At 37.0% G+C, this 14240-nt stretch overlaps 1 protein-coding gene across 7 annotated transcripts in view; it reads right to left on the reverse strand.

The window, feature by feature from the left end:
* Positions 1 to 2256: 2256 nt before the first annotated feature.
* Positions 2257 to 14240, reverse strand: part of LOC129144050 (uncharacterized) — a 53590-nt gene continuing 41606 nt past the window's right edge. For 4 of the 7 annotated variants that reach the window (XM_063799834.1, XM_063799823.1, XM_063799828.1 and 1 more), the window contains exons 2-3: positions 13426 to 13480; positions 2291 to 2354 (exon numbers count right to left, since the gene is read on the reverse strand). In XM_063799834.1, coding sequence (XP_063655904.1) covers positions 2291 to 2353 — 63 coding nt within the window. In that variant the 5' untranslated portion in view covers position 2354; positions 13426 to 13480. Of the gene's footprint in view, positions 2355 to 13425; positions 13481 to 13611; positions 13644 to 14240 lie in introns of those variants that run through there. The other 3 variants (XM_063799820.1, XM_063799833.1, XM_063799818.1) reach the window with 3 other exon arrangements.

Raw genomic sequence — 14240 nt, forward strand, 5'->3', positions numbered from 1 at the left:
GGCTTAGAGGGGTCTACAATTCCATGCCCAAAACAACCTGTCACTGAATGCATTATCTCCTTTCCACACAAGCTTTCGCTTTGTAATTTAAGTACATGAGTATTAAAAAACTTAGAGTATTTAAAAGTTGGGAAGTATTTAAAAGTTATGGCTTAAAAAAGAATAAGAAAGAAAAGCTCTGCTAGAATATTCTATCACGGGGACTCCCTCTCATGTTTAATGTTGTGATGGCAAAGTACTAAAAGGATAAACGATTAAGGCATATTCCATTATTAAGTTATTTTTGCCTTCAGGAAAACAAGATTATCTTGTGTTTTCATACTGAAAAGTATTCAGACAACATTCCTGAGAATTTCTATGTTGAGTCTTACATACATCAATTGTTTCAAAAATTGCTAATCAGTAAAATCCAGATGATCTATAAGATGGCACAGAGTAAGGTAAAAGGAAATATGTGGGTCTTAGAAAATATCTGGTAAGAAAAAGAAGAAAAATAATAATGGTAGCATGGTGCCCCCTTGCTGGTAGTCCAGCTCTAATCTATTTTCAAGGGTTTCTCTTGGATTTTCTTGAGTCTGAAGTCTTATCATTTATTCTGGGCCAGAGTTACTCTCTAGACACTCTAGTATTAGTAGCATCCCCAAGGAAGCCTTTTTTTTTTTCTTTTTTTTGAGACGGAGTCTAGTGGCGTGATCTCAGCTCACTGAAACCTCCGCCTCCTGGGTCCAAACAATCCTCCCGCCTCAGCCTCCCGAGCAGCTGGGACTACAGGTGCATGGCATCACGCCCAGCTAATTTTTGTGTCTTTTTAGTAGAGACAGGAGATGGGGTTTCACCATGTTGGCCAGGCTGGTCTTGAACTCCTGACCTCATGATCTGCCCACCTTGGCCTCTCAAAGAGCTGAGATTACAGGCCTGAGCCACTGTGCCTGGCCAGGAAGACTTTTTTACTCTCATTTGCCCTCTTTCTGGGGTCTGGTATCCTGCCTTGAACCTTAGAGTCCCATTACAGAGTCCCTGCTCCCTGTTAATAAGTCTCATCCTTAGCGTATTCCTGACCATCTGACCCTGAACCCTACAGCTTCATGCTCTTGTACCTGTTAAGGCATTTTACAATTTCTGAGCTTAACTGCTGGACTGGAGCACTACTTTCTGCTTGTGTCCTCTCTGGGTATCACATAATATTATATGGATTCACCTTCCTCCTAGGACCTGTAGGTGGATTATATAGCTCTTCAGGGCTTCTCTCCTTCACTCCAGTTTAGTGGGTCTATTTCTAACTCTCAACTCTTCTCATTCTGCCTCACCTCTCTGCCTTACATAATTGTGTGTCGAGGTAAGACAGAAACTAAAATGAGAGGAATACATGAGGCAAAGAGAAAGTCCTGAGCTTAGACCTCAAAATACTACACATATGATGTGGCCAGGGGTGTGAGGGATGGTAGAAAACACTGCTGGATGAAAGAAAGAACATGTGAAAAACAGTTTAGGATTTTAGTTGACATGTATGCATACTTTCAGCTAGTCATGTGACAGCTGTTATGCTGAAATATTGATTATAACATCTGGCCATATTAATAGGTAAACCCAGATAAAGGAGCTGCAGTCCTTCTGTACCTGCCTCATGAGATCACAATACTGAAACCCAATGCTCGGTTACAGGTTAAAGATAAAATGGGCAAAAAACTAACCAGGAGCTGTTGTTTCTAAACCATTTCCTACAGAGGAACACAGGTAATTGATGATATTCAGCTGAGATAATAGATGACTAGGTGAGCCCGAGAATTTATCTTTACATTTTTGCGCAACCACCTCACAGGTGAAAGAATAGTGGATTTGTTCCCAAGGTAGAACCAGGTAGGTGGAAGCTTTAGAAAATCACATTTTGATTCAATCTGTGGTGGAAAGTCATCGAACTGGCCGCTCTGTGAAATAGTTCAGCTCTATGTCCTGAGCAGAATCTTGATAAATAAAATGACCATCCATCAGGAGAGTTGCACAGGAATTTCTTGTAATGGATAAAAAGAGTGAAGCAGATAATTTCAAAGGGTTCTTTCAGCTCTAAATTCATGTTTCATTTGTCCTCTCAAAGGTCCTGAGAATTAAATTCATTTAAGATATGCAACTGAAATTGTAGAAGAATGAAAACAACAATAGCTCTAACAATGATAAGGGTATTTGACAGAGTGAATATTTATTCAATAAAAATACAAGTCAACATTGACCAAAAAAAGTGTTTTAAATATTTATACTTACTATAGTGAAAAAAATTAAATAAATCCAATATGCTTCAGTCAGGAGGTCTACACCTTTTGAAGTTTCTTAGACACACCATCTCTGTGTTTGTCTTCATTCTATGAGAAAACATAAATATCTTGAAACAGCTACAGTCATTCAAACAAACAAACTGGAGATACTGTCTCCAGAAGCCCTCTCAGTCATAAGACATGACATGGCAAATAGATTTTCACACTCCAGGCCTCAAGCAATCCTTCCACCTTGGCCTCTCAAATGCTGGGATTACAGGTGTGAGCCACTGTGCCTGGCTTAGATTTTCATAGGTCAGTTTACTTTTCACACTGGGGCACATTCTGGCAAAGGTGTATCTACAGGGCCCCACTCACATTCATTAAACCATACTCACTCCCTGAACTTCCTTTCAATTACAGGTTAGTTCCTACAGCAATTTAAACACAACATATTTTAAAATTCTGTGTCTACAACACTTAGATGAACACAGCTTTTCTAAGTAGTCGACATATGTTAATTTCTCTCACTCATTCCTCAAACACAGTCGTTCTTATTTGCATTTTTCAGACGGCTTGTCACACCAAGTGATTTCTGTACCCATATTTAAAACCAAACATCTATCCAAATAAGTCTCAGTGCTCCTAAAATTTAGCCTACCAATCTCATTAGAAAAAGTGACAAGTTAATATACTTTTTCAGATACAGTTCAGAAATATGGCTGAAATTACTTGAAATTATATTATTAAACATACTTAGGCTTTATATTAGATTTGTTTAATTTAGAGGTTAATAAAAGCCATTTGTAACATTTATAGTTCAATAATTTGTGATAGTTAAATTACATATATATTGATAATTTGAATTGTGAGAAAATTGTAAAATGCTAGAATTTGTTTTTAATTGAAAGTAAAAATTATATTTTTTAGTGCCTATGAAACCTCAAAAAAAAGTTTCTAGGGAGATTTTGTATCATACAATCCTTTTTAAAAAGTACTTCAAATCTTCCTAAGAGTACTGACCCCAAATTGTATTTAAGATACTTTTAGCAATAATCTTTTAAGCTTGTCATTTCAAATATCAAAAAGTTGGGCATGTCCAAAACTTACTTTGGGTTTACCAAGTCATGTGCAAAGCCTATTTTACAATTAGTCACCATCCAGCATCAAACTGTTTTGCAGGTTAGAAAGCACAGTTAGTATGTATAAGAACCTAGCTGTACACTAATTCATAACTACAGGGCACAACTGGAGTAAGAATTTCTCATTCACAATTCACAAGCCTTTATAAAAGTCTTACAACATATATCACATGACTGCATTTATGTGCACTGAGCATGATAAAGACATCTGATGTGTGAAACATTTTACATATTCTTCCATAGCGGCTGCATTTGTAACATGCCAGAAAAGAATTTATTGCATAATTCAAAAATGTTACTCAGCCATGATTCTTCTTATACAGTTCTCTTTAAATATTAGAAATATACTTTCTACTTTATTAATAATTTAACATCTGTTTTTCTACCTTCAAAGCATGTCTCATTTACATTAATCTGTTTTATACTTAAAACAAGCCATTGAAATAAATAGTATTACTCTTTATGTTTATATGCATAGAAATTAAGGCAGTCCCAAAGAATTAACCTTGCCCAAGGTGACAAAACCTCTAAGAAATAAAGTTGCAACTGGAACCTAGGTCCTCATACTGAAATCCCAACCTCATGCACACCAGACCACATGGCCTCAGTCAATCCAATTAACTACGCCACAGTCTTAGGTCTCTCAAAAGCTGAAGAAAAAGCTAATTAGTGCTCTTTCCCAACTCATCCAATATCTGCATTATAACTGGGTTATAACTGCATTATAACTGGGTTTGAATAAGGATGCAAATGTAGTTTTCTGTAATGTCTTCCATTACATATAATCTACTTTCTCAGCTAAACATTTTCCTACTAAATATTTTCTACTGAACTAAAACTTAATATTTAAATATATAGCATCTGGATTTAAGTATATATAAAACATCTCAGCATTCCTATGTATAAAATGATAATTTTCCTATTTGAAGTGCTTAACTAGAGAGTTTAAGCATAGCTATCCTTTGTCATTATGGCATTTAATACTGTCTGTCCAGGAAATTGTTTCCAGACCATATTTTAGTAAACAATGATGATTCAATCCAAATAAAATATCTATTTCTAATATACAAACACATTAAATCAATCCAAAGAAATGTTAAGAGTAATGGATTTTACGGTTCTAATCCCATTCTTTCAGCTTTTAAACCTCATTAAGAAGTCATAAAAGCTTTTTCAAAACACATGAATTCACTTGACAATCTTACTCCAAAGTCTCTAAGACTGTAACATCAACATTCAAGTTAGGCATCTTTACTTCCCAGTAGTCCTTATTTTACTTTGAAAGCATTTCTAAAATAACAAGTGAAAAAATAAACAAATGATGATCAGATGGTATTTAGTGTCATTATATACTGAGAAGAGGATGCTACTTCAAAGATCTGTCTCTGACCCCAGGCAGGGATTATAGCCGAACAATTCCAAATAGCGGTTCTCTACACTACTCTCATTGAAAATTGATTTAAAAATCACCTTATATCCCTTCAAAATGTTTAGTGCTACTTCCCATTAAGATGTTTCTTGGGACTAACATATATCTAACTGAAATTTAAATTCACCTTTTGTTGAGTTCTCTCTCTAGGAAACAATGCATCAGTATCTCTGATTAATATGCCACTTTTCTTTATGCTAAGTAACTCATTTAACCATTCTTGAGAGATTTAATGACAAGCATTAAACATATTTCAAGTGCTTAAATGATCACCGGCAATAACATTTGATATACTAGTTTCCTTATGTCCCTTTCTAGTTCTTTCAAATCTTGTTAGTACAGTGATTTTCAAATAACAAACATGCTTCCCAAACTCAGTCGTAGTTTTGAGACCTAGAAAGAAAGATTTTTCTAATAGTGGTTCTCTAACATTAATGTACATAAAAATCACCAAGAGCTTATTAAAACATGAAGTGATTAGTCCATCCCTCAGAGTTGCCAATTCGTAAGGTAGAAGTAGGTCTCAAGAATTGCATTGCTAACAAATTCCTAGTTCATGTTGATGCTGCTGGTCCAAGGACCACTTTTCAAGAATCACAAACCTAAGACAGTGATTCTCAATCTCAGCTTCACCTTAGAACCTCTTGGGGCACTTTTAAAAGAAACGTAAACCCAGGCCTTACTCCCAAAGAGCAAGTCAATTGGTCTAGGAGAGGCCAGATTTTTTTTTTCCCCCAAATCTCCCCAGGAGGAGAAAGCGTACAAGATAGACAATAAACTATCTGAGAAAAGTGCCTGTCTTTTAAGTCTTCTTGGAAGTTGCACTAGACTTCTAGGATGCTCTCTCCCCTCTACAGACTACAAAGTAACAGCTACCATCTCCACATGAATCCTTTAGAGACTCAGAAACGTGAAGCAGTAGAACAGTGAATCACTGAGCTATGGAGAGATGCAGGATGGATTATGGGAGAGGGATTAGAAACAAAGGTAGCAGCTGAAAGGCTATTTCAATAGTGCTGTCATCCAGCAAATGTTTTAAAGGTCTAGCATTTAAGAGAAGCAGTACGTTTTCTGTCCTACTGAGCACTGCATTTAGTAATTGAAAAGCAGTTTTCTTTTGTTTAATGTATACTTTAAAACATGTCTTTGTCAGGCACGGGAATGGGAATACATTTTCTCTTAAACTCAATACTTTATAATAGAATAATAAGGCTAAAGTTTACAATATGTTTAAAAAGAAAGCAAAGAATAAAATAGTCAAGGGAAATTAAAATTCAGTACCACCTAGCAACATCAGATAAAGAGGTCCACGGAGAGGCAGGAGTCAAGTGGATTCAGATTTTGATCCTACGATATGATAGTATCTTACACAGTTTCTAGCACATGAGGCACAATAAATATTTATGTAATAATTAAATGTACAAAAATGAAAAAGATCCCCTAACCATTCAAACTTTTAGGGTGTATTCAGGGTGATAGAGCCTTTCCTAGGGAGAGGCAAGAACTCAGCAACAATAGAGATGGAAGAGTTTTTGCTAGCTGTTCTGCATATTCCAAGCCTTAATGGCTTAAGAAAAGGTTTTATTTCTTGAGATTCTGTGGGAGGTTTTTTTACTTCATAGTGTTGGCTGGCACACCTTCCAGATGGTTGGAAGGTACAAAATGTCCTCATTCCTTAGGCTGGTAGTTGGTGCTAACTGCTGGCTGGTAACTCCTTCATGTGAGACTCCATGTGGCTCTTCGAGTGTCCTCACATAGCATGGTGGGTGGGTTCTAAGACAACATTCCAAGCATAAAAGTGAAAGCTACAGCTCTTTTAAGGCATAGGCTTGAAGCTACACAGTGACACATCCACCAAAATCTACTGGCCAAAGGAGTCACAAGGCCAGTCCAGATTCAAGGGGAAGGGAAGTGGACTCTACCTTTCAATAGGAGGAGTGGCAAAGAGTCTGCAGCCATGCTTAGTCCACCACAGTCTACTCTCTGGCCAGAAATGATTTACATTCCTCTTACATGCAAAGCACACTAAACCCTTTCCCAAGCCCCCCAAAAACTTCATCCCCTTACGGCATCAAATTCAGGCTTGAAGTCCAGGATCTTGTCATCTAAATCAGTTCCAGAATGCTGTGGGACAAGACCCTTGAAATTATTAGAAGCCCTTCCGTCTAGCTGAGAGGTTCTATGAGGCACTGCCTTCAATCTTTTTGACGTTTTAACGAAGGGTCTTACAGCTATGCCTTTGCTTTTATTTTCACTTTGAGCCCAAGTTTTACTGGCAGTAATGTTCTGGATCTGATCTTTGGACCTGAGGCCACTTCTTTCTTTGAGTATCTTTTGCTGGGTAGAGGAACTGGTCTTTTGCTGGGTAGAGGAGCTGGGGATGAGAAACAGTTGGATTTACAATCTGAGAAAATTCAGGATTGGAAATACTTCCTCTAAAGTCTGCTTAAAATCAAAATAGTTTCTTCTTTAATTAGTCTCTTTCTTGAAATACTTTGATCACAGTATCAAAAAAAAGGGGGAGTTAAAAAAGGAGTTAAAGAGGTCACTCGGAGCTTCTGATATTTTGCTGGAAAATCTCCTGAGCTAGATCCTCAAGTTCATTAGGTTCATTTTCTATGTTCCATGTTACTGTAGGTCATGGTCTTGCTGACTTTTTTCTCAATATAAAACAAGGGTACCATTTGACATCCTCCAATAGCAATAGTATTCTAACTGCCCTTCAGGCCTTCACTGACACCTGGTCTCAAAGCCAAAATGCCAGATTTTTGTTATGCCAGCATCTCACTTCTAGGTACCAATTTTTGTTTTGATTCTTTATTCTGTGTAACAAGTCACATCAAAACTTAGTGGCTAAAGTAACAATTCATAATTTCTCATGATTCTATGGGATGATCTGGCAGTTCACATGGTGAGGGCTGGAATGCTAGAATACTCAGAAGGCCCAAAGTGCCTCAGTCACAACACTGGTGCTTCTACTGATTGCTGGCTGGGAGCCCAGCTTGGGCTGTCGACCAGGGGCCTTGCCAGTCCTCTATATGGCTAATCGGGCTTCCTCATAGCAAGAGACTAAGATCTAAGAGGAATGTTTCAAGCACACAAAAGCAGATGCTACAAGTCTCTTAAGGCCCAGCCTTGGAAATTACTCCACACCATTTCTGCCACATTCTATTGATCAAAAAACCTACCACAGCCAGCCAGATTCCAAGGGTGGGGATATCAACTCCACCTCTTGATAGGCAGAGTTGCTAGGCCTTAGCAGCCATGTTTAGCCCACCGTAGGAAGTCATGAACACTTAAGTGGTGGTCAGTGCCACAGAAATGAATTATTTGAGAGAAAGAATTTAGTGAGTGAAGGACAGAATTGCTGTCCCCTCTATAAAATAGATAAGGAAGGTTTATTAGATAAGGAAGAGTGAAAAAGGATAGAGAAGGAGGGTCAGTGAGGTAAAGGAGAAGCACAGTATTTCTGGAACACAAAAATCAGAATTCAAGGAAAGAAGCTGACATCATCATAAAATAATACACAGAAACCAAAGGAGAAGAGAGACATACAACTGCCATTCCAGAGCTTCTGACCCAAAACTGTAGTAAGATAACGGGTCTGGGAAACAATTTGATGAATACTCTAAACATTAGGAAAATTACCCTAGTCATCAGAAGCCCTCGGAGAAAGTTATTGAATAAATGAAATAAAATAAATAATTATAAATAGTAAGTAATAAATTAAATAAAAAAGTTACTGAGTGAATTAAAACCATGGAAAAATTCTAGAAATCCTAATGACATCTGAGTTGTTCTTTTTTTTTTTTCTTTTTTTGAGACGGAGTCTTGCTCTGTGCTCAGGCTGGAGTGCAGTGGCGCGATCTTGGTTCACTACAAGCTCCGCCTCCCGGGTTCACACCCTTCTCCTGCCTCAGCCTCCTGAGTGGCTGGGACTACAGGTGCCTGCCACCACGCCCAGCTAATTTTTTGTATTTTTAGTAGAGATGGGTTTTCACCGTGTTAGCCAGGATGGTCTCGATCTCCTGACCTCGTGATCCGCCCACCTCAGCCTCCCAAAGTGCTGGGATTACAGGCGTGAACCACCATGCCTGGCCAACATCTGAGTTATCCTAAACTTTAAGGAATATTGCTTCATTTTTACTTATTTCTGGCAGTTATAGAATACATCATATATTTAATGTAGAGAATATTTTTCTCTTTAGGAAAAGATCTCTCAATTCTTTGAAGTTTTTAGTAAGCTACCATATTTTCTAAAATCTATTTAAAATAAAAGAAGTTGCAGCCATATTCTTGTAATATTAACACAAGCATAAGCCACTAGTTGCTGGATAATTCTTACAGAGAAGGTGTAAATAGAAGGCAACCTCAAATCCTTCTCCATCACCTTTTGCTGTTTATAAGACTATTTTCCTGACCACCCCCCAACACCACAGTAAGCAAGCCATAATACGTAGAACAAAACCCACTCCCTATGTAGTCCCTTCTGAATCACACTCTCACCTTTCAAATGACAGGCAGACAGCAGAGACCAAGTGGACGAAAGAATCTCAAAGTTGGAAGATGGCCTTTCTGAATGAACAAAGCCTCCAGGAAATATGGGATTATATAAAACGACTGAATCTATGGCTGATTGGTTTACCTGAAAGAGATGGGGAGAATGGAACCAACCTGGAAAACATATTTCAGGGTATCATCCATGAAAACTTCCCCAATCTAGCTAGAGAGGCCAATATTCAAATTCAGGAAGTGCAGAGAACCGCAGTAAGATACTTCACAAGGAGATCATCCCCAAGACACATAATCAACAGATTATCTAAGGTTGAAATGAAAGACAAAATGTTAAATAGGCAGCTAGACAGAAAGGTCAGGTCGCCTACAATGAAAAGCCCTTCAGACTAATAGCGAACCTTTCAGCTGAAACCCTACCAGCCAGAAGAGATTAGGGGTCAATATTCAACATTCTTAAAGAAAAGAAATTTTAACCCAGAATTTCATATCTGGCCAAATGAAGCTTCATAAGCATAGGAACACCCAGATTCATAAAGCAAGTTCTTAGAGACCTTAAAGAGACTTAGACTCCCAATCAAATATAGTAGGAGACTTTAACACCCCACTGACAATATTAGACAGATCATTGAGACAGAAAATTAACAAAGATATTCAGGACCTAAACTCAGCACTGAATCAAATGGACCTGATAGATATCTACAGAACTATCCAACCAAAACAACAGAATATACATTCTTCTCAATGCCATTGCCACATGGTACAAACTCTAAAATTGATCACATAATTGGAAGTAAAACATTCCTTAGCAAAAAAGAAAAAAAAAAAGAAAGAAAGAAAACCAGCACACAACAATAATCCCCTCTCTCACCACTCCTGTTCAACACAGTATTGAAGTCTTTGCCGGGCAATCAGGCAAGAGAAAGAAAGTGCATCCAAATAGGAAAAGAGGAAATCAAAGTATCCCTGTTTGTGAGGTCGTGGTCTTATATCTAGAAAACCCCATAGTCTCAGCCCAAAAGCTTCTTAAGCTGGTAACTTCAGCAAAGTCTCCAGATACAAAATCAATGTATGAAAATCACTAGCATTCCTATACACCAACAACAGTCACATTGAAAGCCAAATCAGGGACAAACTCCCATTTACAACTGGCACAAAAAGAATAAAATACCTAGGAATACAGATAACTAGGGAGAACTACAAACCATTGCTCAAAGAAATTGGAGATGACACAAAAGAAATGGAAAAACATTCCATGGTCATGGATAAGAAGAATCTGTATCATTAAAATGTCCATATTGCTCAAAGCAATATGTGTATAGATTCAATGCTATTCCTATTAAACTACCATTGAAATTCTTCACAGAACTAGAAAAAACTATTTTAAAACTCACATGGAACCAAAAAAAGAACCTGCATAGCCAAGGCAATGCTAAGCAAAAGGAACAAAGCTGGAGGCATCACATTGCTAGACTTCAAACTATACTACAGGGCTACAATAACCAAAAATAGCATGGTACTGGTACAAAGTGGACACATAGACCAATGGCACAAAAGAGAGAACCCAGAAATAAGACTGCATACCTACAACTATCTGATCTTCAACAACACAGAAACAAGCAATGGGAAAAGGATTCCCTATTTGATAAATGGTGCTGGGATAACTGGCTAGCCATATACAGAAGATTAAAACTGGACCCCTTCCTCACACCATATACAAAAACGAACTCAAAATGGATTAAAGGCCAAATTATAAAAACCCTGGAAGACAACCTAGGCAATACCATTCAGGACAATAAGCATGGGCAAAGATTTCATAGTGAAGATGCCAAAAGCAATTGGAACAAAAGCAAAAATTGACAAATGGATCTAATTAAACTAAAGAGCTTCTGCACAGCAAAAGAAGCTATCAACAGAGTAAACAGACAACCTACAGAATGGGAAAAAATTTTGCAAACTATGCATCTGACTAAGGTCTAATATCCAGCATCTTAAGGAACTTAAACAAATTTACAAGAAAAATCAACCCCATAAAAAAGTGGGCAAAGGACATGAACAGACATTACTCAAAAGAAGACATACACATGGCCAAGAAGCATATGAAAAAATGATCAGCATCACTGATCATTAGAGAAATGCAAATCAAAACCACAATGAGATACCATCTCACACCAGCCAGAAAGGATACTATTAAAAAGTCAAAAAAGAGATGCTGGCGAGGTTGTGGAGAAAAAGGAATGCTTATACACTGTTGGTGAGAGTGTAAATTAGTTCAACCATTGTAGAAGACAATGTGGCAATACCTCAAAGACCTAAAGACAGAAACGCCATTCAACCCAGCCATCGCATTACAGGGCACATACCCAAAGGCATATAAATCATTTTATTATAAAGGCACATGCATGTGTATATTCATTGCAGCATTATTCACAATAGCAAAGACATGGAATCAACCTAAATGCCCATCAGTGATAGACTGGATAAAGAAAATGCGGTACATATACACCATGGAATACTATGCGGCCATAAAAAAGAATGGTATCATGTCCTTTGAAGGGACATGGATGGAGCTAGAGGCCATTATCCTTAGCAAACTAATGCAGGAACAGAAAACCAAATGTTCTGCAAGCCACATGTTCTTACTTATAAGTAGGGGCTAAATGATGAGAACACATGGACACATAGAGGGTAACAACACATACTGGGGCCTATCAAAGGGTGGAGGGTGGGAGAAGAAAGAGGACCAGGGAAAATAACTAATGGGAACTCGGCTTAATCCCTGGTTGATAAAATAATATGTACCACAAACCCCCATGACACAAATATACCTATGTAGCAAACTTGCACATGTACCTCCGAACTTAAAAGTTAAAAAAAAAGATAAAGAAAAACATAGAAAATATGATACGTATACACCATGGAATACTACATAGCCATAAAAAATAATGAAATCATGTTCTTTGCAGCAACATGGTTGAAGCTGGAGGCCCTTAGCCTATGTGAGCTAAAGCGGAAACAGAAAACTAAATACATTTTTTCACTTATAAGTGGGAGCAAAGCATTGGGTACACATAGATATAAAGATGGGAACAACAGACACTGGGGACTCCAAAAGGAGAAAGGGAGGGAGGGAGGCAAGGGCTGAAAGTTTTCCTATTGTACACTATGCTCACTACCTGGGTGACAGGATCATCCTTACTCCCAACATCAGTGTCATGCAATATACCCTTATAACAAATCTGATCATGTATATCCAAATCTAAAATAAAAGTTGAAATTATAAAATTAAAAAAAATTTATAGTTAACTCAATGAGTCAGAATGGAAATGTGAATATACCTAAGAAGTCAAAGGATCTTCACCTTCATCTGTAAAAAAAGGATGTTTAGAATGTAGTAGGTGACAGACCCCCGTCTTCACCACTGATTCACCTAGACTGTATGTTCAGAGCTGGGTGACACTTTTAAGCTGTATTCAGAACATTAGAGAGTTGTGCTATTTAATACAGTGTACAAATTCTTCATTCATTGTGTCAAAGCTAAAAGCACTGCTACAATCTAACTTAAAATTAATCTTCTGCAATTACAAAAGAAGAATGATGTTTGCAGAAAGCAACAGAGTATAGGGCTCGTTTATTTCTGGCTTGCCTACTCAAAGAAAGTATGGCCATCTTTTACTTAATAGAAGTATGCAAACCAAATCTACGGTAGCATTAAAACCAAATCTATGGTAGTAGTAAAAATCCTACCTTAAACAAAAATCAGAAAAATACAGACATGGACTCCAAGTCTGCCATGGCCATTTATTATATTCCTTAGATTTTACCGTTAAAAAATGACAACTATCATATACACATATATTTTCCTGCATACAAAATCCACAAAAAGTAGGAAGATGACATTTTTACTAAAAGGTATACAGATGTAATTTTCTGTTTATTAACTGGTTTAAAAACCTCAGAAAGATTTTACTCAAAACATCTGTAAGAATAGTAATCTCTTTTACATACTAAGTATTCAGTATTTATTTGCCCCAAGCTACCAACTTAATTGTAATTATCTTTACCATGTGTTTACAATTCAGGATGTTAATCTTACCCTATGAATGCTGGTCAACTGGAACCTCTGCAATTAGTCTCAATTTGAAAAATTCCTAAGGAGAAATCACAAGCATATTGTTATATTTTACGCATCATAGGACTGCAAGATAATTTATCCACTGATATGGTTCTAAAATTTCCAACATATGTAATAATTTTATGAAACATACAAAAGATAACTTACTTAAAAAGAAAGCATTAAAGAGATCACCTTCTGACTTCTTACAGAAGAGGTTAACTATTACCCAGGGAGAGAAACAAATCACTGTCACAAACTACACATTTTACTTCATCACAACAGTAGCTTATAAGGCAAAAAACATAAACATTGAATTTTTAATGGAGAATAAGATAGCATTATATACGAGTACCACTGATTTTACAAATGTAAGACGGAAAAACAAACTGAAAGTATCTATGCTTCTTAAATAGGGGAAACGTGAAAGACTTAACATTTGGGACAGTTTTCTTTGTCCAGTTTTTAATTTTTGCTGACCTACTCGTTTTATACAATTATGCCATTGTAAAATTCAGTGGCACAATACTGAGACCTTTTTTTGCCACTTATATATCACAGGCTTTTTTGATACTGCTATGAAGTTTCCTTAAGCATCATTTTTGATGGAAACATATAGTTCACACATGGATATGTCCTAGTTTATGAAGTCATTCCCCTACTAAATTTTCAATTTTCCTTTTTTTATTACTAATAATGTTGTAAACATCTCAGTACTCTTCATATGATTTTTTTTGCATATACTTCAAAAATGAAGGAATTAGGTCAAAAGAGCATAAACATTTTAAGGCCTCTGA

The sequence above is a fragment of the Pan troglodytes genome, chromosome 1 (assembly GCF_028858775.2).
Source record: "Pan troglodytes isolate AG18354 chromosome 1, NHGRI_mPanTro3-v2.0_pri, whole genome shotgun sequence".
Lineage (NCBI taxonomy): Eukaryota > Metazoa > Chordata > Mammalia > Primates > Hominidae > Pan > Pan troglodytes.